Genomic DNA, 23,435 nt, shown 5'->3' with positions numbered 1-23,435 from the left:
TTAAAATGTGCCCAAACTAATTATTATTATTATTATTCAGTGAAGGATTCTATTCCATAGCACTGACAAAGCGAGAATTTCTTTCTGTTTACGAAACAGTAGACTTTTCCATAATGAATGAGCATCATTAGGTGATGCTGTTTACTGTTCAATAAGCTTAGAGACCCTTTCTGAGAAGTGACCTGATATTCCTTCTTGTAACATCCTTTGAGTTTTTCTGAATAATTATGTCACACACTGTTATTGCTGAGGCTGAATGACAGGTGAACAGTGTGGTAGAAACAGATCAGGTTATTCACCTTAACACCCATTGTTATTAGTTAGGACAGGTTTTATTGTAATTTGCGAAATAAACATTTTTAACAAAGAATGTTGGAAACCAATGTTGGTATATTGTTAACAGGTATTTTATTGAACTATTTAGCTGATCGCTAAAATAACATGTTCAGCTCTTCTTGGAACACCATGATAAAGAATACATTTTAATTTTTTAAACATTCTAAGTCCATAATATTTCCTCCAATCGCTTTGAGCTCGGTGCGAATGGAGTTTAGATGAATGAATGTATATATAATGTACATGTATTTTCAGGTGGGGTTATTTACATAACCCGCTGTCCAAACTAAATGACCTAGTTTATTTAACCTTGTGGCAATTGGCGATTTCAGATATCCTGGGATCAGTTCCAAGAAAAAAGCTCCCTCATGCTTGCTGCTCTTTTCCAGAAAGTGTCTTCTGAAGTAGGCCAGTAGGATGTGTCCAGACTCGTCCCTCTCAGTTAACATATGAAGTGTCTCTGAAGCATTTGAAAAATCTTCATCTTATTTTCTAGAAATAATTAAGTATTATATCTGATTCATGGTTTCCACTCAATCAAATGACACTTTTTGGGGGTTTCTAAGTCTAGAGTTCATAAACAACAATGAAAAAAAAAGAGAAAAAAAAAACACACAAGTACACTTCTATTGAATTGTGAACTTGTGAAACCGTTTGTTTGGGGATTTTTCTGTATATGTGCAGTCTACAATACAACAACAAACTGTTGCTGATTCCCCCAGGGTTTTTATTCCAAAGTGTCTTTCCCAGCAGTTTTCTTTTTTGCTCGGGCTTCTACCCGACACTATTGATGTACCAGTGGGCACAATGGGGAATAAAGGTGGCTCCGGTGCAGTCCACTGCCTCTCTCCCTTCTCCCAGGGGAGTAAAGTGCTGATCATTGGGTTGGAAAGACCTTGCGTAGGCTGATTCTAACAAAGCCAATGCTGGCCAAAGCCATAGACACATGAAAGACTAGGGGTTAAACCTGGCCAGATCAATTTCTCTCAGCAACTCTGCGTGTCCCTGGCACTGAACAGGCAGAGCCTACAATAGCTTGTTTTCTGTGGCATAGAGCCGTGCCATTCTCCTCACTGATCCACTTTACAAAAGCCCATTACAGGGGTGCCAATTGAGCTTGAACAATCACCCACAAAAGCTGTTATTTACATAGATTCTGTCCCAAGGCTCAACCCCTCTGCCCCCACCAAAAAATGTCCAGCGGCGGACTAGTTGAACTCTTCTCACTGTGTGAGAACACTTTTGAGTCCATCTGCAGAATCGAGATCACTGAGCTGTAAATACATGGAAGCTTTTGTAGGTAAGGACATGAGAGCTAACAAATAATTAGGAATAAAAATATTTTGTTTCATGACTTAAATAATAAAAATGTTAATATAGATAAAATAATACAAATATTTTATTGTTTTATATTTTGAATATATTATACTGTAGTACTTATTGCAAAAGCTAATAAATAGTTCAAATACTATAACTACCTACCAAAAATATATAAGTAACTCACAGTACCTCTTATTCATATATATATATATATATATAATAAAATAATAATAATAATAAATAATAATAAATATCTCTCTCTTTACGTTGTTGTGCTGTAAAGTTGATTTCTAATTTATGGTAATTGATGACATTTATATTCTGACAATAAAAAATTCTAATTGCAGTAAAATATGTTGAGTATACATGGATCAAATTGGTGGGTATAAATCTTTCTTCAATAAAAGCAAAATGAAACTGATCTATTTGTTCATGAATAAAATTAAAATTCTTCTTTTAAAATGGTCCTAATAGTTTTTATCGGGGGAAAACTGTGTCACTGAAGCCCATCGCTGTTGGATAGCAGGTGTTACTTAGAGTTGAACTGAACTTCTGAGAATTGAGTTTTTGCAGGCAGCCCATCCACACACCTGCGCTCTGCATGAGACGGTCTGATCTGATCTGGGCTGCGCAGCCCAACTGTACCCGCCACATGCCCATCCTCAGCGTGGCTCACCACTGAGCACTATGAATAGAAACTTAGCAAACGAGGGATAAGCAGTAGGCTTTGGCACATGCCACACTCCCAGCAGCGTCACACCTCCTAGCAGCACTTTGGGGTCGCCATGGAAACAGGGACGAATACAGCTAACGCTGCGCTGACATCTTCCCATCATGCCCACTCAATATGATTAACATCGCATGTTTATGTCCTAACCTCCACAACAGGTGTGTGAGTTTTCCTCTGAAATGTGAGCGTCAGTGGAGTTTGGGTCAGCGGAATATTACAATAGTTCAGGTGAAAACCTGCTTCAATCCCCTGGGAGTTTCCTCAAATTGTTTCTCACAGATTGTGCTCTCAGGTTCCGAATGCTTGCTAAGATGAAAGCAATATCACACATTCCAGACTGTTGCTTTGTATTAACCTTATTCACGTCTCCAGGTTTGGAATGTGGAAGTAAACTATAGAATTGTAAACATCTGTAGAAGTGGCCTACATGGGAGAAGAGGAGACCATAGCAAACTTTATATTTGCATGCCCATTCGCTCCATCTACAAAAGAAACAATCTGATATTCAAGAAGTCAAATGTGTCTGCAGTCACTTCATCAGCAGCTGAATTAATAACGGCACGCTAACAAATAATTTTATAAATGTGCATTATTATTAGCGCTATTATTTATATAAAAACAGCTAGATTAATGACGTTTTACTGCAGAACTGCTTCATCATGTTTAGGTAAAGGAGGGGTCAGTTCAGACCAGCAACAAGATTAATTGCATGATATTTATTTTAAAAAGTTTAGTAAACAAGATGGTAATACTGAGAAGGCTAACTTACAGTTTAAACAACATTGCCAGTTTTATTGTGTATTTTCGCTCTTCCAGTTCTACCAGAAAAACTTGGAGGGCTGGGGAATGTTAACATTATTTATTCCATAAAGAATTCGCAGATTGTAGCAAGCTACAATGATTCAAAACTAGTTGTATAGAAAAGTATGTTTGGCCAGAATAGATTCCTTGTATTTGGCTCATGTGTTCAAGTGTGTGTAGAACTTATGTTTACCGAATGGAACACACATACAGTATAAAAATACAAGTGTTTACAGAGCTTAATTTAGATTTTCAGTACTTTGCATTTTAAAAGAAACTTCTAAATGTTTGTTCAGTAGTCCCTATATGAATACTCACTTCTAATTAAATGACAAATATTATTTGCAATGATGTACAAAATACACATATACTCATCTTAGCAATAAAATGTGCATCCTCATTAACTGCCTGGAAAGACAAAACGAACAGACTGCCGTATTTTTCTTTCTGCTCTATTTAGATTTCTGCTTTTGTTCACCTCTGATCACGCTGTCCAGGCCTGAGTGCCCATCTGGAGGCCACATGGTCCATCAACCCGGTCTCCTAAACCCAGTCAACAGGAGAATTCAGGAGTTCTATTTCCAGGGAATGCCGATGTCATGGCCTCTAGGATCTTGTGACTGTGGTGTCTGGAATAGTGAACACCGACTGTTAATATGCCAAAGTTAAAATCTGACTTCATGTGTATCAGTGCTGACATAAAATTTATATTTGTTTGTGTTTTATTTATTATTAATTGTGATGAGAAGTCTAGAGTCTTTCGGGTTTTAGGGAGCTGAGAGGATTGGGGTCAGCTTTGTGTTTTAATGTTCATGTAATTATGACTAGGTTCAATTTCTGCTCGGCTCAGCAAATTTAGATCCTCTCAGAGGGCAAAGGCCAGTGTGTGTTATGAGTGTAGTGGGTTTCCTTGAGTGACAGCACAGCTGGAGCATATAAACACACACATATACACAAGTACACACAGTTGGAGAAGAAAATAACCTACAGTACTCCCCTGTTTGCTCACAGTAATTATATATTATGTAACTGATATGTCTCTGTTGTGGCATGAAGCCAGTTCACTGGAGCTGTCATGTTTATTTTTTATTTTTAATATGCTAAAACATTGGCTAATTCTACATCCTTTGAGGCAAAATTTCTATGACATTGTTATGTATTTGGCCAGTGAGTGAAGGTTTGCACAAGCACACTGATAAGAAAAAATAACAAACATCTTTGCACACTCTATTGAGACAAGAAAATATCGCTTACGCTGCTATGTCAAAGTCCTGTTCCTGATTCAACAAGTACTAGTGCGGCATTTAGGACAAATTCAGAAATGTCAACAAAACCTAATGGCTACAACACTGAAGTCTGTTATGGATGAATACATGTAACTGCTCTAGATCTAAATCTTAAGTGTATGTTTGAGTGCACCGCAAATCACCGGTTTCCCATTTGATACAGTTCAAAACATATTGAGTTTAAAGCTTGACATATGAAACCAGGTCTGAACACTGTGAAAAACTTACCCAGAACTCCCTGGTAAGACCTTGCTGCTCTGCAAACATTATTAGTTGACATAATCATGAAATGGTAATACAACTAAATATCTAACTAAAACATTAAGTTCAAAGGGAGTGCTGCATTCAAGCCTGAGAACATACTTTGCGATTGTTGTTTGAACTGAAATTTTGAAAATGGGAATCATAAAGAATTAAATTCCATTTCCTTATCAGTTCCGTTAATGTTTTTTTTTTTCCGTAAGGAACATCTGGGGTAAATGCAATTCCATTGCCAAATGATCTTTGATCCAATGATCTGCTGACAAAATGCATATAGTTACAGTCTGATTCATTAAAAAACAGACTCATTCAAGTGATTTGTTCAATTCGTTTCAGTATCTGTAACTACTTGATCCAGGTATACTGAAGATCATGTTAAAATCTCACAAAAATTTTTTTTGTTTGCTTTATGTTTTTGTCGACAGAAAATCTTGTGGAAATATGTCTCATCAGCTGAACAATCAGTATGTTGTTAAACAACCATTGAACACACTTTACTTCTAAAATCATTTTCATTCCTGTCAAAATTAATAATACCACTACTGATGATAAGGTCCGTTTGTTATGGTATTTCCTTGCCAGTGGCGGAAAAGTGTAAGAGAACATTACTGGCCCATCATGGTATGAAAATACCACAACTTGATTTGACTTGATTTGTTTTATGTTTTGGTGACTGATTTGTATGAATTCTTACAATCTAACTGGTAGGTTTTTGTACAATCTGCTGATTGAAAATTAAGTTTAGAGGAGGACCTTCCTGCTGTCATGAGATAACGGAGATCCAATTGAGCATGGGACCTGATTGGGACCACACCTGTATTTTTTTAAATGCAACCGGTTCTGATTAAGAACCAAGTCTCTGTTGCCAATCTGTGAAAATGTTTTGAACTGACATATCACATATACATACACATCTATACATAGCCTATAGACCATATTTTTACTCTCTCTCTCTCACACATGCACTTACACATGCTACTTAAGTGTTATCTCACTTTTCGGGGCCAGTGTGGTTAGTTCATGATCAAGTCCTGCTACACACCCTTACCACCAGTCAGAAGTACTCTGCCCCTGCTAACGTGTTGATCTCTGAAGCCTGTCTGCCAGTGCCAAGCCTATGGTCTGTCTACTCACTCCTCTGTGCCAAGCTCACACCCATACCCTATCAGTGGGCAGCGGGTTTTGGGCTACACAGGTTGATATGGCTTATGATTTGTTTTGTGAAAAGCGCTACAAATAAACTTGAATTGAATTGAATAGGTGCAAATTCAGACTGTTGACAATAAACACATTTTTATACACAATTACCTTTTTAAGTTTTGCAATACATCAGTGGACACTGTGTCATTTCAAACAAAATCAGTCCGAAATGCATTCAATAAATGAAATGCCACCACTGTAAACGGTATTTTCATTAACTGATATGATGTTAATATACCAACCTATTGAAGTACTGAAATCTGTTTTGTACCCATGTAATACATTGATAACCACCAAAAGCAGGTGGTGATGAGAAAGTCAAGTGATAAACCATAGCCCATCACAAGCAGCTTTTAAATAAAAATAATAACATATATAAAAGATTCACAGTGTGATTCACACAAGCACTAAACACCATCATGGTGAGACTCATTAAACTGAAATATGCAATAAACATTAATTTAACAACATTATATGTAACATACAACCCTAATAAACATAATAGGAAAGGAAAAAAATAAGAAGAAACAGTTATTTCAAAGAAAAAACATCTAATTCAAACAAAACTTGAAATGCAATGCAGAGAATTCTGGGAATGTCTGAAATAAATGAATTTTTCCAAGACATTCTAATTTATTGCGATGCACCTTTACTTCTCAGGCAAGTGAGACTGGTCTCATGAAAATGCATATAAATATGCCAAATAAAAACAGAAAACTGTGGTATTGATAAGCAAAAAATGACTTTGGCATGTTGCTTGCATATGATACGCCCGGGTTTGACCGGCACATAATAAACAGTTTCCAAATGCTTATGAAACGAAATTTGTTGGAGTGCATATGGTATGTAGTTTTCACGTACACATAATATGCATCTACTCCACAACCCTAATCCATCCTACCCATTGCGCATAAACAGTGGGCTACTGCAAGTAACATAGTAGGCTATGTAGATTAGGTGATTCTAAATTCTAAGTACTGTAAAAATAAAAATAATAATAATAATATTAACCAAAAAAACTACAGAAGTAGAACTTAAAGGTGCTGTATGTAGGATTGACACCGAGTGGTTTAAATATATACTGCAGGCCAAATTCAAAATATCGGAGAGGGTTATTTTCACCCTGCCCGTCCTCCTCAGACTTGATGCACATGCAGGTTACCAGATTGACGACACCAACAGGAACTGAATATTACTGAAAATTGATTATTAATGCCTTACACTACTGCGTTACAGCAAAAATAAATATGTTACTGTAATGCATTACTTTTGTAATGCGTTACTCCCAACACTGGAAAGAGTATAACCCCCCCATTGAGAGAGAGAGAGAGAGAGAGAGAGTCAGTTAATAACAAATTCATGAGATTATAGTGAAACTGACTTGAGAGTTCATGTCACAACATAGTTATCTTTTTCAGATTTTCAATTTTTTCTTGCTGCATGTTTTGTTTGTAAAAACATGAGAACAAAATACAGAGAAAAATGTTTTGTTTTGTTGCAGTGCCCCATGGGCAAGAGTAGGACCGGCCAATGTTTAAAACAGCTCACTCTTCATTTCCTGTTCTCACAGGACACAGCAGAGGAGACGGGGCTCGGGAGCAGCTGTTGGAGCGGGTGGAGTGTGCACATGTCTCACTCTGGAGATGACCAGATGAATCATCAGCATGAAGTCAACCTCTTTCTCACTCCGCTTTCTATACCTCCTCGTCTCCAGCCAATCTCCCTCGTCCAGCATTTGTCTGTGTGTCTGATCCCACTTCCCCCTCCTGCTGATTCCAGTCTATTTATATGAACTATTTACAGGAGACACTTTTTCCTAATTTCCTCCTTGCGTCTGTTTTTTCCTCAGCTCCAGACTGGTGAGGCATTACTTTGTCAATCCCTGTGTGGCGAAGCTTTCCCAGCAGGCTCAACGCTAAGACAGATAGATTTTGGAAAGTCTTGAGAGGGGGAGCGAGTGCTGCGTGTTCCAAACAGACATCTCCAAATTAATCATTCACGATAATGGGATGCGTCGGGCAGCTTTTGTTTGCTGAACATCAAAGCCGGGTGGCTGGGTTTGGCTATTGCTAAAAATACGATGACAAACAGGCAGGACAGAGTGAATAAACTGTCATGTTTTATACGGAAAGATTATTGTACCCAATTCAATGCCAGTTCAATCTCTTATTCATGACTAAAACTACATGTGCGTCTGCAGAGTATTATAATTGTGGTCACTTGCATCTGTGCCGTCCTTGAAACCCTCTCCCCATCACATTTACATAAATAAACATGTAAAATCTTGCATCAAAACCTATTCCATTCAGCCTAATGAGCCTGTTATGGTCTCTTTTGGCTTTTATAATACCAAGTATTGAAGCCAGAACAAAGCACACAACTAATGCATGTTTATTTAAATCAAATAGCTAATTAAAGATAAAACAATGTGCCCATGTGTAGCTGTCAAGTCAAAAAAAAAAAAAAAAAGTATGACAGGCTCTCATTTATGCACGTTTCTTCAACTAATATGCACTTCTGACCCTGTGGACCCTGAGATATTAAACAGCTCAATGAAAAACAGACAATGAAACAGAAGTAGCGACAAATATTTTTATTTTGTACTCTGATACATCTGAGTGATAGAAGAAAAATGTAGGGTGGGACTTGGTTATATCCGGTTGTTGATTATGAGAAAGGAGTGGGGTTTAGCAGGACTAAATGACGGTACAAGAAAGAAGTCTATTGTTTTCATGGGAAGATCAAGCTATGATTAAAAAATTAAAACAACCACACACACACACACACACACACACACACATGAATGGATAAGGGTTAACTAAAACAATTTCTGTTTTTTGAAATGAAGATTTACTGAAAAGTATATATATATATATATATATATATATATATATATAAACTTGATATAAAATAACTACAAACTAAACTGAATTAATAAAAACTATAGAAAATAATTAAAATGGCAAAAATGCTCTTACTCATTTTTACACAGCAACATCCCTTACGTCAAAGGGAAGGGTACAAAAAATCAAAGAAGGATTTGAATTTGAAATGCTAGAAACTTTTTTTCAAGCCAGATTTAATCTGATTTTTTTAATCTGAATAAAAAGAGGGAAACTGATATTTTATAATAAAAAAGTAATTCCTTGGAAATAAAAGTGGCCATAGTAGAAGAAACATCACATGACATGCATAAAAAACACAGAAAATAACTTTTTTCAACTCTTAAGTGTAATAAACAAGTTTCTTGTGTATTTTGGAACTGCATCGTGTCCCCATCCCCGGAGCCCACAGATCTGATGTGTCTGGAGAGCACTATTGAATTTTACATGGCCATGTGGACAGGCCATAGTGTTTATTACCACAGATCACACAAAATACAATGACCTTAAACACATTTCGCTGTGCTCTAGTGCTGCATGGCAGTGTTACATAATTCCATTAAACCCACAGCCAGTGGAGGTCTCATTGACACTCTCTGGTCTCCCTCCCTTTCTGTCCACCATCAAATTTGACGGTCAGCAGTCTATTCTCAGCCCATTAGGTCTGTCCCTCTGTGTCATTGATATTCACCCTCTCTTCATAATAGATATAGGGGGAAAAAAGTGTCATCCATAGGACAAAGTTAAAAGTCTTACATAAGAGACCATGGGGTTTTATCAACAGCAGGCTGGAAAGAGAGGTCATGTGTGGATAATACTATGGGGGAACAACAGAATTACGGACATAAATATTATGTGGAAAATATAGTCAAATGAGCATTGTAGATATTTTAGTGGGTTACTGGTAAAACAGCTTGACGTGATAATCTGCATTCCTCTGGTGTTCTGCTTTGACCTATAAAAACAGAAGCCTGCATAGATGAAAGATGTAATGACAACAAAACATTACAGTGTGAAAACAGGGTGTAAATCAAGGACAAGGACTCATCAGGGCCTCATGGCAGGTGCACAAAGGACACATCTGACAATAAAAGTCTTCTTTTATAGCTTAATAGAGGCACAAAGAGACCAAAGTTAATGGTGATGAATATATTACTACAGTCATGGACGAAAATGCTGCTTATTTACAAATTTGCTCTTGAAAGAACATTTTGTCATTAAGTTGATCTAAATGATTTTCTGTTCTTCTTTTACACAGAAATAATCCTGAGGACCATTAAAACCCACTGCACATGTAGGGTGATCACGCATCATCTTTTCAGTGTCTAGTTTTAATAGATGCTAGACTGTATTTAATAGAAGGTAATGTAGCGTACATTCAGACATCGTACATAATCGACCAATTGTGGCATATGCGAGAAGGTGGGATCTACAAACAGCCATCAAAACAATGCAAATACATGTACAGTACATATACATATAATGTATGGGCACTGTAGATAGCACGTCAGTTGGAAAACAAAGCCTTGTCATTTTAGGCAATTTAGACATCCCTAATTTATGTTTGATATTTTTTACATTTTGAATAGAAATGAGTGCTGGACAAGTTCTAATATGTTATGTGATGTGTTTAATGGATGTTTTTATATGAATCTATGCACTTGAATGTACTTTTGGTTGAATCAAATATGCTAATTCTGATCTCAAAATTCAAATCTTCAGAAAACCATAAAAAATATAAGATCTATTGCCATCTACTGGTACACATTTTTAATTGCAATAAAAGTCACAGTAAACAATTTATTTTTATTTTTTTATTGTCACTGACAAATGTTTACAAAGAAACAGAAAATAGCAAAAACTATGTTAACAACAAAATATATAAAATATGTGATTTTACATTATGCAATACAATGATTTTGTTTCTAGACAAATGTAAAGAATATTATAATTCCATTTGGAAAAATAGCCTCTGCTTTAATATTCATACTATTTATAATGAATAAATACTTACTATAAATACAAACTATTTTGATATGTTTTATTTTCTGAACCACAAATATAGTTACATGCCATCTGATTCAATTGCACATCCGAAACTGTTCAATGAGGTCAAATAAATAGTTCAGTAAATACATTAATATTAAACAAACAATACAATACTATACTACTAATACTACACAATACTAAACAAATTATGTCAGAAGAAAACATTAAAAGAACAACCATTTCTAATGCTTAATTTTGAGATCTGTTCTGTTTAACCAATGTTATGTATTTTACTTATAGTATCAGAGCACAAAAGAGTATTTGTACTTAGCACAACTGCCAATCATGTAGAAATACAAGATTCAAGTGTGGCTTTTTAGTGCCTAAGACGTTAGAAGTAGATTTTATGGTAGCATTCACTCCAGCCTGACCCTGTAAATCATGACTGTACAGCAATATACTCACCAATTCACTGTCAAGACATGACCTTCCTTCTGCAGGTGATCCTCATATGACCAATGGGAATGTCCTAGAAGTGCACGCTGTATTCCTGACTAGGCTTGTGTGTAGCGGATGATCTCACTCAAGTCATAGCCGGTCACTGCAAAGGCATAGCCGTCCCCATCACAGAACTTGGCTCCACAGATCTGTGTATCAGTCACACACTCATTGTATATGTGCTCGATCTAGAAAAGGAGAAGAAAAACGTGGGAGTATATTTAAAATCAGCTGAACACAAAAAAATGCTTTTCAATGAATGTTCGTTTAATGAAACTACTAATGGAGTTTTAGTGCATGTACTCCACCAATCAAACGTTTGGGGTTGGTAAGATTTTGAAATGTTTTTGAAAGATTTCTATGCCCACCAAAGATTAATATTCTAAAATATTATCACTTTTTTTATTATTAAGTTGTTATAAATTTGTGTTAATGGCAAAGCTGAAATTTTCACAATTACTCCAGTCTTCAGAGTCACATGATCTTGCAGAAATCATTCTAATATGCAGATTTGCTGCTTAGTAAACATTTATTATTATTATTATCAGTTTGGAAAATAATATTGCTGCTTACTACTTTTGTTGAACCAGATACATTTTCCAGGATAATGTTAGAGATAACATTTACTTTATACATTTGTTTGCTGTCACTTTTGATCAATTTAATGTATCTAACTAAGTAATATAATTAAATTCTTTAAAAAAAAAACAAACAAAAAAAAAAACTGACCACAAACTTTTGAATGGTATTTATACTGTATTTTTCTGTGAGTGGTTTACCTCTACACTATTCATCTCTGGACTCAAGCTCAGATGCCATACTCGAACCCAGGAGTCTTCTGCTGCAGAGATCAGCTTTTTCATTGTACAAATGAAAACAATGTCAATATAGGAGAATTTACCATTATAAATAAATAAACTGTAATAAAATAACAACATTTATAATAATAAACATCAGAATACAACAACTTCTTGATTAAGACTATTTGTGTTCTTAATTACTACTTACAATGTACATATGTATATGCGTACATTAACTGTGTGACATCTCTCACCAGTCCAGTGAACGGGGCGATGTCCAGTGAGTAGATCCAGCGTGCATGGGCATTGACTTCTGCATGCAGTATACCTGTGACCCCCTCATACAGACGAATCTGTCCCGTCCCATAGCCAGCAATGACAATGCCCTTCCAGAGTTTTACTGAAGAACAACTTGTGCTGAGAGATAAGTATATAAATATTATATAAATGATGTACTGGCATCAGTATAGTGGTCCTCTTTCATTAAATAAATCAAATGAGCACATACACATGAGTTTTTGTGTAAATTGTTTGTAAAGTCACTCTGACGTGAATTTTCAGATTAACGAAAAGGTTTAGGAAAACTTCGGACACTGCATTTTGATACATTTTTCAGGAAGGTCCACCTAATGTACACATTTTTCAGAATATACTAATATATCTGTGAATGTTTCATGAATGAAACCAATCGTCTCTTGTATAGTGAGTGTTAATTCTCAACATACTCAAACCCTGGGATCTTGTTGAGCAGTTGAAAATCTTCTCCTGATTTCCACACACAGAGGAGGCCAGAGTCATCAGCACTAACTAAATCAGCAATGCACTCCTAAAAAAAGAAATCATTTTAGTAATAAAACACTTGAGCACACAGTAACTTAAACCAAATTAAGAAAACATGAAAAAAAAAATGAAAAAACCCAACAGATATAAATAGCGTTTGCTCTACGGTTTACAAAAATAATACTTATATGAATGTTACTGTAAGTTAATACCGGATTGCCTGAGCACTCAGAGGCCATGTCTGTGATTGCCTCTTTATGTTCCTCCAAAACCTCAGACAGGGTGATGTTACTGCCTTTACTGGGAACGTCAAACACCAGCACTGAGCCAGATGAGACCCCTGAAGGAAGTGTGAGGAATTGGAAAGGGCAGTTTTAGTGCACATACCAAGCTAATATGTAAATGGTTTAGAACAGTACCCTATATAGCCACTGCTGACAGATGAAGCCACTCACCTACACAAATATATTTTTCCTGCACTGCAGCAATTCCTCTGGAAAAAACTGCTTTCGCTGGAAATGTTTAACAGACAATGTCAGACAGGTAGTCAAAACCTAACTCCCCACAGTTAAAGGATGTGAAAATGAATAAAAATAAAATAAATTCAAAAATAGGATGAACACATTTAGTGTATTCACAGAGACGCAGAAGTGTGCACTGACCAGTAGGGGTCTCTGGCGTGTCCAGTGCATGCCAATAGACCATAATTGAACCATCTGATTCATACATCTGATGAATAAACACAGTTCAAGTCGTGTTTACTAGACAAATAAACAATTTTAATAGCCTGGCATAACACTTGACCCACCTGGAGCCCCTTCTGAGAGGTGAGAACAAGAAGATCTCTTGAAGGCAGGACACACCAGGCTGCCTATCAGACAAAAAAGTGTCAGATAATAAGTAACTTAGTGAGTGACACTAGTTTTACACTGTAGGCAAATTGCTCTGAACCAGTATAATCATCAGCCTTTATTAGGACTCAAACTGTACTTTAGTCTAAGCTACTTACCTGCATTATAAGTGAGGAGCTGGTGGCCACGTTGCCCTCTTTAGACTGCAGCTGTCGGTGGTAATAGTTCAGCCCGTCCCAGGAGGCGCTGATCATGTTCACCACGTTGGCGTGGACCACTGTGAAATAGGTGAGGCATCGCGGCGCGATGCGCAGGACGCTCAGGTTGTTGTAGAGCGCCGACGCGCTGCTCTTTATCTGAATGCTTTTCTCTTTGTGGTACATTTTCGACATTTTTTGGAAGAGTGCCGGTTGTGTACTTTATAAATTAGAGATGTAACTAGTTTCTGAAAGACAAGACAGGACATGGAAATCAATCGTGAATAATCAAATCCTGAGACTGTGAATTCGAGCCTGTTCAAACGAACAGTTGCTTTGCACTGCATTAAATCGGATTGTAGCAGCATGTCCAGACAGCAAGATGTGAAATATGAAATAGGCTAACTTTACTGCTTCTTTTGCAATAACTACACTGACATTTTATTAACATTAACAATTATTATATACGTTACCATAATGAAAGCAGCTGATGGGTTCTCCTGTTAATCTTCATCGTTTCAGAGCAAATACTGAACTAAATGTATCCAAATATGAAAATGACATACGTCGTTTCTGTTATTAGACAAAAGAACGGTTGATAAGAGTTATTATGGATATACTAATCGTATTAAAGCAAGCTTTTACCGCCTCGCGTCTCTTGCAGCCATAGTGACGGAGCAGACGTGTGTAGAACGTCACAGTTATCTGCGTTGCACGAAATGACGTAGTTCTGACGTCTGAAACGTTTAAAAAACTTTCGCATCTGTATTGCATGTATAACTTTTTTTCAATTAATTTTCTTCTTTGCTTGTTTATTCCTTTCTTTCTTTATTCATGTTTTATGTATGTTCTATAAGGCTTTATCACTATTCGTGTGTGTATGTGTGTGTGTGTGTGTGTGAGTGTGTGTGTGTGTGTGTGTGTGTGTGTGTGTGTGTGTGTGTGTGTGTGTGTGTGTGTGTCTCACTGTCCCTGTTACACTTAATGTTGTCATATTTTCCTAGGTAAATAAATAATATTACATAATATATATATATATATATATATATATATATATATATATAAGACTAATTATACATTTCATATTGTTGCTATGCATTTTTATATTTATTCCAAAATAATAACTAAATGCAATAACAATTTGAACAATATTCTGGAAACAGTTTACAATAAGGTTTCATTAGTTAACATTAGTTGACTAGATACCATGAACAAAGAATAAACAATAGCCCTACTACAGCATTTATTAATCTTAGTTAATGCATTGTTCAGTAATGGTTTGTGTAAAATGTTACCCAATATTTTTTATTTATTTGTGAACTGATGTTCAGCTGTTCTTTTTAATAGTCAACTTATTTTGCAGTCAAAAGCTCTGTAAACACTGCCACAGACACAAAGATATATCTGATAACGCTGAATGCTCACTAAAACATTACGCAGATCATTTCAAGTTTTATTTTGTACATGACACAAAGTAGTGGTATCTAAGCAAGAAAGTTGTTTACTTTATAATTAGTCAATAACCCCATCATTTTCTTTATTCAGACTGAAAGCTCACACAAAAAAAATTGTGACATTTGAGAAAAATGGGTGAAAGGTGACATTAATACACAATCCTGATCCAGTTCAGCGGTTGCTTCCCCTTTAAACAATTCATGCAAAGTAACACTGTCAAATATTAAAGTCTGGGCAGCCTGTGATGCTGGTACAAGTTGTGCCTGAAATATGTAGGTCTTCACAGGCAAAATTGCTAGGGCAAAAAAATGAAAAAAATCAGGACAGACACACTGTACTCCAAATGACAGCTTGTCTCCAGAGACACACAATAACATGCAACACTTTCTTCACATGGAATGTCCTTGGCACAAAGCTTCTTCAGAGAAAACTGACCATGGTTAGAACTGTATGTAGGTATAAGCCAAAGCTAATTTCTTTAGATAGGAAACTTTGCTGGCCCAATGGCACATTTTTCAAAATACTGTATGTTTACATGCAATTACTTTGTGCTGTGGAAGGAAATAAATCTTTATTGTACTCAAGCAAAGAGCTACCAAGAAGGTTTTTCTGGACGAGCTAGAGAGCACTGTTACCCCTCATTCTGATGTGAAGGCCACGGTAATGGCCTTCTGATTGCGAGGAAACAGGTCATCGTCTTCTCAACAACTAGGGGTTAATTACAACATCTACAGCCATTTAGTGGTTAAACCATGTCATTACGTTTGTCTTATTCAGTAAGACCCCCCCACCAGATGGAACCAGATCTGCTTTCTATGCATCTGATTATGTGAAGACAGAACTATAGTCTTTTTTCAAAAGTAATATGGTTATTATTTCTGGTCATGTTTTTACCTGCTCCTTCCTACTGAAGGCTGACCAACTGAGCATATGCAAAACATTTAGATAATTGCCACCAAATGGGTTCAGTCGATGTAGTGCTTGTTTTTTAAATACAATGGTTCCCTTTTTGCAAAAATGAAGTCAAGGCTGTAAAACTCAAGAGGTTACTATGCTAATACTAATTTAAATTGTGATTTGGATGAGATAACGTGATAATACGATATGGGTATTATAATAAGTGCATAGAATTTGATGTCAAAATCCTTTTGAAATGGCAAAACTAGGTATATGGTAATCACAAAGACCTGATTTCAAATAGCCTAAACAAAATCACATATTATTCATTTACCAGTTAATCATGAAATAAAAACAAGATTCTAGCATCCTCATTTTACTTCTTGCTGCACAATGGCAAACAAGAAGCTGCCTGTAACCCTCCTACATCATACAGATATCAAAATCTCTTTTGATATCTAGTTGTGAAAGATCTAATTGTTAGCATTCTGTGGGAGGTATAAAGCTTCCTCCTACTGAAAGACCTGAGCAAAATTTTATTAAGTCCTCTCACTGAAAAGCAGAATACAAATAGAAATTCTGAAATTTCCTTGAATAAAAAATATTATTAAAAGGCATAAAAGCAGTAAAACAAGCATGCAACAAAAGCAATGAAAAATGTCAAGGGAAAAGTTAACCACATTGTAAACTTTTTACCACAATGTATGTGTGTATTTGTCGATAACAATGGAAAATGAATGACTCTGTGCATAAGAGGCCTCCCAGAGTGTTTAAAGGTGTGTGTAGGCTTGTGAAAGTATTAGTAAGCGTGGACCCTATTATGTAAAGAAATGGGCATCAGAGGAAGGGAGGGAGGCAGAGGGCAGGATGGAGACCAGGCCATCTTTTGTTGACCATGTAAAAAACAAAAGCCTTAAAATCTGAAATGGTGTAAACTGTTAATTCAGATTCTGTAAAATTATAATAATAATAAAGAAAACATCATTTGGAGGATATGCAAAATATAGCATTACTGATTAGTAGTAGGTCTACTTGTTGCACAATTCTTACAGTTTGATTTAAAGTTCAGTTCAGATAAATATCCTCACTTTGATGTGATATTTTCATACATCATATCTTTTGACTTTGGCATTTGTCTTGGACATATACTGAGATCAATTGGTGCAGAAAAGTGAGTTTGCAGTTATCAGTGCCAGTATAAAAATGCTCTATTAATAAATGTTTAGTGTTACAAAAGACAAATCACTTTCAGGTAAAGGCCTGCTTTTATTTCCTTTCAACAGTGACTATCCAAACTGTTTAATGCACAGTTAGCAGTCTAGAAAAGTATCATTCTATCGCATTATTTTACACGCTCAGCGCTATAGAATCACAAATAGGTTAATGCTGTAAATCTTTTCGTTCACGCTCCAGTTCTCTTGAAACACGGCCTGACTCAGACTCAACACTTAGAAACAACATAGCAACGAGAACAGAAGCTCTGTCATCTTAGCTTGAATGGAATGCCATTCAAATAGCAAAACCACATAAAATGATCTTCCTCTTTGTGCATCTGTAGATTACTGCTCAGATTTCTTTCCAAATAATGTTTATCCTGAAAATAAGCGTATTTTACGTTAATACGTGTGATGTGCGCAAGAGTTGGTTGTTGTTTTGTTTTCCTTAGCTAACTTAAAATGTAATGCCTTTCCTCCAACATAGAAGAACACTTAGTTGCCTTTCATAGTCTTTTTGTAATTAGTATTCTGCACTCACTCTTTGAACACTTTTTCGCTTCACGCGCCGTAAATTTACAGTCTTCTCTCAAGTGAAAATCTGTTGTGCTACAGTGTCCGCTATCGGGTGGATCAACATTGTCGCTCTTCACTCTCTGCCTTGCTTTAGGGGAACAGCATGCGTGCTGGGAAATAATTCGCTATCATTATCAGAACAGATCTGTAATCTGTAAGTCAAACATTTTAGATTTTGTGTTGTTATTGCGCCATGGATGTCTTTTGGAGAGGATACTGCACTTTTGTTCTCACAACACTTGTTTTTCAAGGTAAAGGACAAGTAATATAATGTATAAATATATATTAAATAACAACAAATATCTTTATCTACATGTTAAACTCGACTATTAGAACTACGTTAGGCTAATTGTACTTGTCGATAAACAATGTCATGAATTAGCTTACTGTTTGTCAGTACAGTTACACAGGCTAGTCGCTAACTTGGCTGTATTACAGGAACTTCCTCTCTTAATTCTTAATTTAAGAGTTTAAAAAGTTATGATAAAACAGTTAAGATTATGGAGTTAAGATGTTTCTACAATACAGGTCGCAGGCTAAAAAAGTATAAAAGTATAGCCCCACTAATGTATTTATTTTTTCTTAATTCATAAATATTTAATAATGTTATTGCTACAGTGTTCAAATGTAAGGATATGTTCTTCTAACGTCTTGTGTTTTAAGTTTCCATCTGTGGAGTTATTTTTATATTACAGTTTGTAGCAGATGCATAGACTGTATGTGAGGATTTTGATGTATGGGTCGTGTGTGTTTGTGTGTGTATGTATAATGTATTTTGTCTAGTATTATAAGCCATGGTAATCTTTCCTTTTCCTTGTAGAAGTTACAGGATTCCTGATCAGGAATGAAGAGCTGAGAAAGTGTGTACAGGTAAATGAAGGTCAGGTCAGCAGCAGGCTAACCCTGCAAGAGTGCAGAGCAGATTCAGCTCTGCAAGAGTGGCACTGGAATCCTGATACACGCTCCCTCAGCAACCCACAGACAGGAGGGTGTTTAACTGCACCTCAGATCCAGGAGCATGAGAGTGTTTGGCTGCAAACTTGCAGCTCTGAGGAGGAGGATCGTGAGGGCCAGGCCTGGAGCTGCTCTAAAAAGGGTCTCCTGACGTTACACGGCAGGGGTCTGCACCTGAGCGTACGTCACGATACCTCCAAGGTCTTCCTTTCCAAAGATCGTGGGAAAGGCAGCAAGTGGAGGACGCTGGCTAATCAAACGGTATGCGAGGAGACAGACAGCACTCTTCATGGCCAGAATGTGTTACAAGATTCTCAGCAGACACTTTCGACTGGACCCCGAATCCTCACACAAATTCGATATTGGCATTGTAAGAGAAGTAGATTAGAAGTTCTTCATTAATGATGGGTCTGTGTTTCATGTATTGTGCCATCCCATTATTCTGATTAATGACATCTCATCTACTTCTTCAGTTAAAACTAGACTTCTTAGTGCCTGCTATCATTTCTGTTATACCAGACCATATCATCGTATGTCATGTGTTTGTGTGTGTGTGTGTTTTACTTGCTCATCTGTTCATATTCATTTGTACCAGGTTTCCCAAAGTACTGTAAATGGGAGCATACATTTTTATTTTATTTTGGTGTGAAGACTCAGGAAGCTTCAAGCTGACACAAATAAGTTATTATTAATGATTTATTAATTATAAATTAATTATTATTTTGGTACCTGACATACAAAAGGCAAATGGTTTCTAGCAATCTCTGTAAAATTTAAAAATACTTATGCAGGACTTTAAAATTCATTGGTCAAAAAGGTAGGGTACTCTGTGCACCATGTCTGTTCTGCTTCTAATAATTTCTGATATATTGCATGATTGTATCTTTATCATCTCTTTATTTTATTTTATTTTTTACTTAAGCTGGGAATAATGACCAGACCTCCAGAATAAAGTCCACTGAAGCAACACAGTCTTCAGATGCATCAGCTGAACCGCAAAATAGCATCGAGCCGGATGGACCATCTGTTAATGTGTTTACAACAGACTATGGTAAATGTGAAAAGAAAAAAAAAGAACATTTATTTTATCTGTTTAATCAGTCAGGAAATATGGTCTAAACAAGCAAATGTTTAAAACAAACTGATCCTTAAATAGTTCATCTGACTTCTGTCCACATGAGGGCAACAGAGGAGAGGAAACCTAAACACGGTGCAATATCTTTGGTGATTAGCCAATTTATTAGTCATAAATTGAATAATTAATAATTAAAGAAAATAAGATAAAAAAATATTCATACACAAAGAATATTAGTTTGTGATAGTCTGATAGTCTGTTTGTGATATGTGTTTAATAACAGGAACAGGCTGGAAAATGACAATGTTGCTTCTAAGCAGCTTGGCTTTGTTACTTGGGCTTGTGATCCTCACTCTTAACATCTACCAGAACCGGTAAGATATTTCTCATTTCTGGTTAATAAACTTTCAAGGCCTTCTCAATGCAAGACTTTAATTTTATGTATGTGAATTCAGACATAATGTATTTTTCTTTGAAATGAAACTGATCTATGAATGAGCTCACTGAGCTTTCGTAACAAGGAATGACTCAGCAACATGGTTTTCCACCTTTAAGAGTCACTGATCAATTTTTTGTCTTCATGCACAGGAGGAAGAAGACTGTGGTGGTGCTGAAATCCTACACTCCGACAGGAGAGGCCAGTCTGCCAGGGTCCCCGGTGCCTAGTGAGAGAGCCCCTCTAACCCGACACCCTATGAAAACTGCTCAGTCTCCCTCCATCCAGCGAGGCGAGATCCTTGTTGAATGGAAAGATGGAACAGTCACACCACTGTTTGAAACATATCTAACTGACTAAGTGGTGTCTTCTAGAAGAACTGGCTTTGAGTAACTTGCGTTTTGTTCCCAAGCAAACTGACAGACCTGACAGAGGAGGCTAATTAATTGGGATTGAGCAATAATAATAATCATAATTAAAATAACGACCGTTGTCCAGGGAATCGCTGCCAATTCCGTGATTATTGGTAATTTCCAATGTATTTGATTTATTTGAAATGCAGCTGTGGGATAAGTGGGTTAAAGTTATTGCAAGAAAATAATTATCACAACTTAAGCACCAGTATATTGATCAGGACTCAGAAGTCTCTGTCTTGTTAAAATCATTTAAAATCAAATCAATAGTTCATGTGTGTGTTTATTCAGTTATTTGCTGTAATGACTGTCTGACTGTACATTATCCCTAACATAGCTAACATCTTTTTTTTTTTAAATCACAGACATCTGTTAGGTTTACAGAATGCCATCCCTCAGTTGAATTTTGAAAAACTGAGGTTGGGTTCTGATCAAAGACAATATTCTGTAACTTGCCAAAAAGACATACGGTAACGTCAGGTCATATATAGATCAAACATAGCAAAAGATATACTCTATAATTAACAATGAATGCTTATGTAAGCTGCATTCCGTGTATGTAAAATAGAGAAATAGGAATGTTCTTTAATGGAAAACAATAATACATTCAAAATATGTGTCTGAAACTGATTTAGTATTGCAGAAAAGTGTTGTTTTTAACAGTGGATTATTCTTGAATTGCATAAGCCGACATCTGTAATTGTTTTGATATACTTCAGACAGTTATCTTGTTAGTGTGATTAGGAACTAGTTTAAAATATATGAAAACCATTTCTTTAAAAAAGAACATTATTAAAAATCACATGTGTTATATTAATACTTAATAATTCCAATAAAGGAATGTTGACATACTTTGTTGCAACTTGCAAAGGGGTGGTGGGGCACCTCCTTAAATGTTTTGCCAGATTTATCTTCAAGCTAACTTTACCTGTTTCTTTTGACGTACTGCTTTGTTATGCTCTTTGGCAGAGGAAGAGATGAAAAACATGTCTGTGCAAGTGTGTTGTTAGGGTGTAAAGCAGACATATTTTGAGTGAGAGAGAGGAGTAAATGTGAGGTTGACATGCAAGCACTGGAATCACAGCTAGGAACACAATATGGTATTGACGTTTCTCACTTCTTCTCAAACACACACATAAGTTCATAATGACAGTATATACAATTTTAATTTTGAAGCATGTCATATAAATGATATACCATATGTACAAATAAATGCCCTTTGAAGGATCTGAGGCCATTGTAGCGCAAAAACAGACATCTGACAGAGATACAAGGAGTGATACAGAAAAAAAATATGACTTTCCCATTCATTACTCCAGAAGAAGCTCACATTTGAATTCCACTGTTATGCAGATGTACTCTTGTACTGTGGTTGTAGTTGCAAGGGTTTTGCTAAACAGATAAGCAAATTGGCAACATCTACAATCACAGAACCAACGTTTTTTTTTTTTAAGTCAAAACTCTACAAGATGCGACTTTAAGATAACCAACAAGAAGTGGAAGGCGTGCCTGTGCAAGAGATAGGGTGTGACAGCTTTTTGAAAGTTGGCATATTGAGCAGGTGTGTACTGAAATGTCAAATATATTAAATAAATAATTTGTGTGTGTGTGTGTGTGTGTGTGTGTGTTAGCTTTTGTTTTATTATTATTATCATTATTTGTTACAGCAAATATATAGACATCTTTGGATGGAGTTGCGGTCATTGTGGCATAATAGCATACACAGATACATTCCAGAGATAAGCTATTGCCACACACAGATATTTTCCAGAGATAAGCTAACTTAAAGCTGACAGCATTTCATAGCATTGGATACCATACCATCTGTTATCATTTCTTTAGATGTATTTAGTGTTCTGTGCAAATAAGGCAATAGGCAACAGCTACATGGTTTTAGTCACAACTGTCATTAATATAACAGTATCCATATACAATAAAAAAAAAAGTACAATCTTACATGGAGCGCAAGCTCTCTCTGCTCTCACAGATGCAGTATAGGTATCATTAACATTACATGTGATAAGACCACTGAAATTGCTTGTAATTGTATACAAGCAGAATCTCTCCCATAGGATATCTCTCTAGATAACAGAGGATGTCCCCACCCGAAAAAGTGTTATTGAGTTCCTATCTGTTACTGTCGCCCTCTTTCCATTGGCTGTGTATTTGTATCTCTCTGACCACAACCTTTTTTTTTTCCCATAAGCATTCAGTTATGGAAATTAGTCATAATGGTCATGGGGAGCAACTGCACGTGTCTTGCGTCATAAAAATGCTTTAGGAAGCTGAAAAATTTAAGGATGATCAGATAATTGAGATGATATTACCTGACAAAACGTCTGCTAAATAAGACTGTGTTCCTGAACGAAACTCAAATTGGCGAAACACTCTGTGCAGAACATCTAAATGATGCTCTGTTAGTTTGTACAGATTGAAGAAGTACATCTTAAAACATGTCCCTGAAGGAAAATTTTAATTCGTGGT

At 36.2% G+C, this 23,435-nt stretch overlaps 2 protein-coding genes across 5 annotated transcripts; one reads left to right on the top strand and one right to left on the bottom strand.

Annotated features, from left to right (window-relative positions):
- Positions 1-7,916: 7,916 nt before the first annotated feature.
- LOC113049185 (WD repeat-containing protein 54-like) lies at positions 7,917-14,632 on the bottom strand. 3 transcript variants are annotated; one of them, XR_003276583.1, is made up of 11 exons: positions 14,405-14,632; positions 13,893-14,179; positions 13,692-13,754; positions 13,546-13,612; positions 13,339-13,395; positions 13,096-13,223; positions 12,829-12,929; positions 12,358-12,520; positions 12,083-12,157; positions 11,271-11,491; positions 7,917-8,003 (listed from the first exon to the last, which is right to left on the bottom strand). XR_003276583.1 is itself a non-coding variant. In XM_026211311.1 (10 exons), exons 2-10 carry the CDS (start codon positions 14,124-14,126, stop codon positions 11,360-11,362), a joined length of 1,020 nt encoding a protein of 339 aa, XP_026067096.1. In that variant the 5' UTR covers positions 14,127-14,179; positions 14,405-14,632; the 3' UTR covers positions 10,316-11,359. The 3 variants fall into 3 exon arrangements, 1 of the variants encoding a protein (XP_026067096.1); XR_003276584.1 differs by lacking the exon at positions 7,917-8,003 and adding an exon at positions 9,019-9,771; XM_026211311.1 differs by lacking the exon at positions 7,917-8,003 and having other exon boundaries at positions 10,316-11,491.
- A 2,997-nt stretch (positions 14,633-17,629) lies between these two features.
- On the top strand, positions 17,630-22,554 carry LOC113049186 (uncharacterized). Of its 2 annotated transcripts, XM_026211313.1 has the most exons (6): positions 17,630-18,324; positions 18,894-19,397; positions 19,950-20,078; positions 20,209-20,251; positions 20,386-20,476; positions 20,691-22,554. In XM_026211313.1, the coding sequence occupies exons 1-5, from the start codon at positions 18,267-18,269 to the stop codon at positions 20,459-20,461; spliced, it is 810 nt and encodes a 269-aa protein (XP_026067098.1). In that variant the 5' UTR covers positions 17,630-18,266; the 3' UTR covers positions 20,462-20,476; positions 20,691-22,554. The 2 variants fall into 2 exon arrangements, with proteins under 2 accessions (XP_026067098.1, XP_026067097.1); XM_026211312.1 differs by lacking the exon at positions 20,209-20,251 and having other exon boundaries at positions 17,747-18,324.
- Positions 22,555-23,435: the final 881 nt, after the last annotated feature.

The sequence above is a fragment of the Carassius auratus genome, chromosome 30 (genome assembly GCF_003368295.1).
Source record: "Carassius auratus strain Wakin chromosome 30, ASM336829v1, whole genome shotgun sequence".
NCBI lineage: Eukaryota > Metazoa > Chordata > Actinopteri > Cypriniformes > Cyprinidae > Carassius > Carassius auratus.
Note: the sequence above shows the minus strand (reverse complement) of the source record. Positions and strands in the feature narration are given on the sequence as shown.

Coding starts and splice junctions, on each gene's coding strand:
- LOC113049185 (XM_026211311.1), bottom strand. CDS start 14,126: ATGTCGAAAATGTACCACAAAGAGAAAAGCATTCAGATAAAGAGCAGC. Junction 13,613..13,691: donor CCTCTCAGAAGGGGCTCCAG/GTGGGTCAAGTG, acceptor TTTATTCATCAG/ATGTATGAATCAGATGGTTC. Junction 12,930..13,095: donor CTGAGTGCTCAGGCAATCCG/GTATTAACTTAC, acceptor TTCTTTTTTTAG/GAGTGCATTGCTGATTTAGT.
- LOC113049186 (XM_026211312.1), top strand. CDS start 18,267: ATGGATGTCTTTTGGAGAGGATACTGCACTTTTGTTCTCACAACACTT. Junction 19,398..19,949: donor ACAAATTCGATATTGGCATT/GTAAGAGAAGTA, acceptor TTTTTACTTAAG/CTGGGAATAATGACCAGACC. Junction 20,477..20,690: donor CTTAACATCTACCAGAACCG/GTAAGATATTTC, acceptor CTTCATGCACAG/GAGGAAGAAGACTGTGGTGG.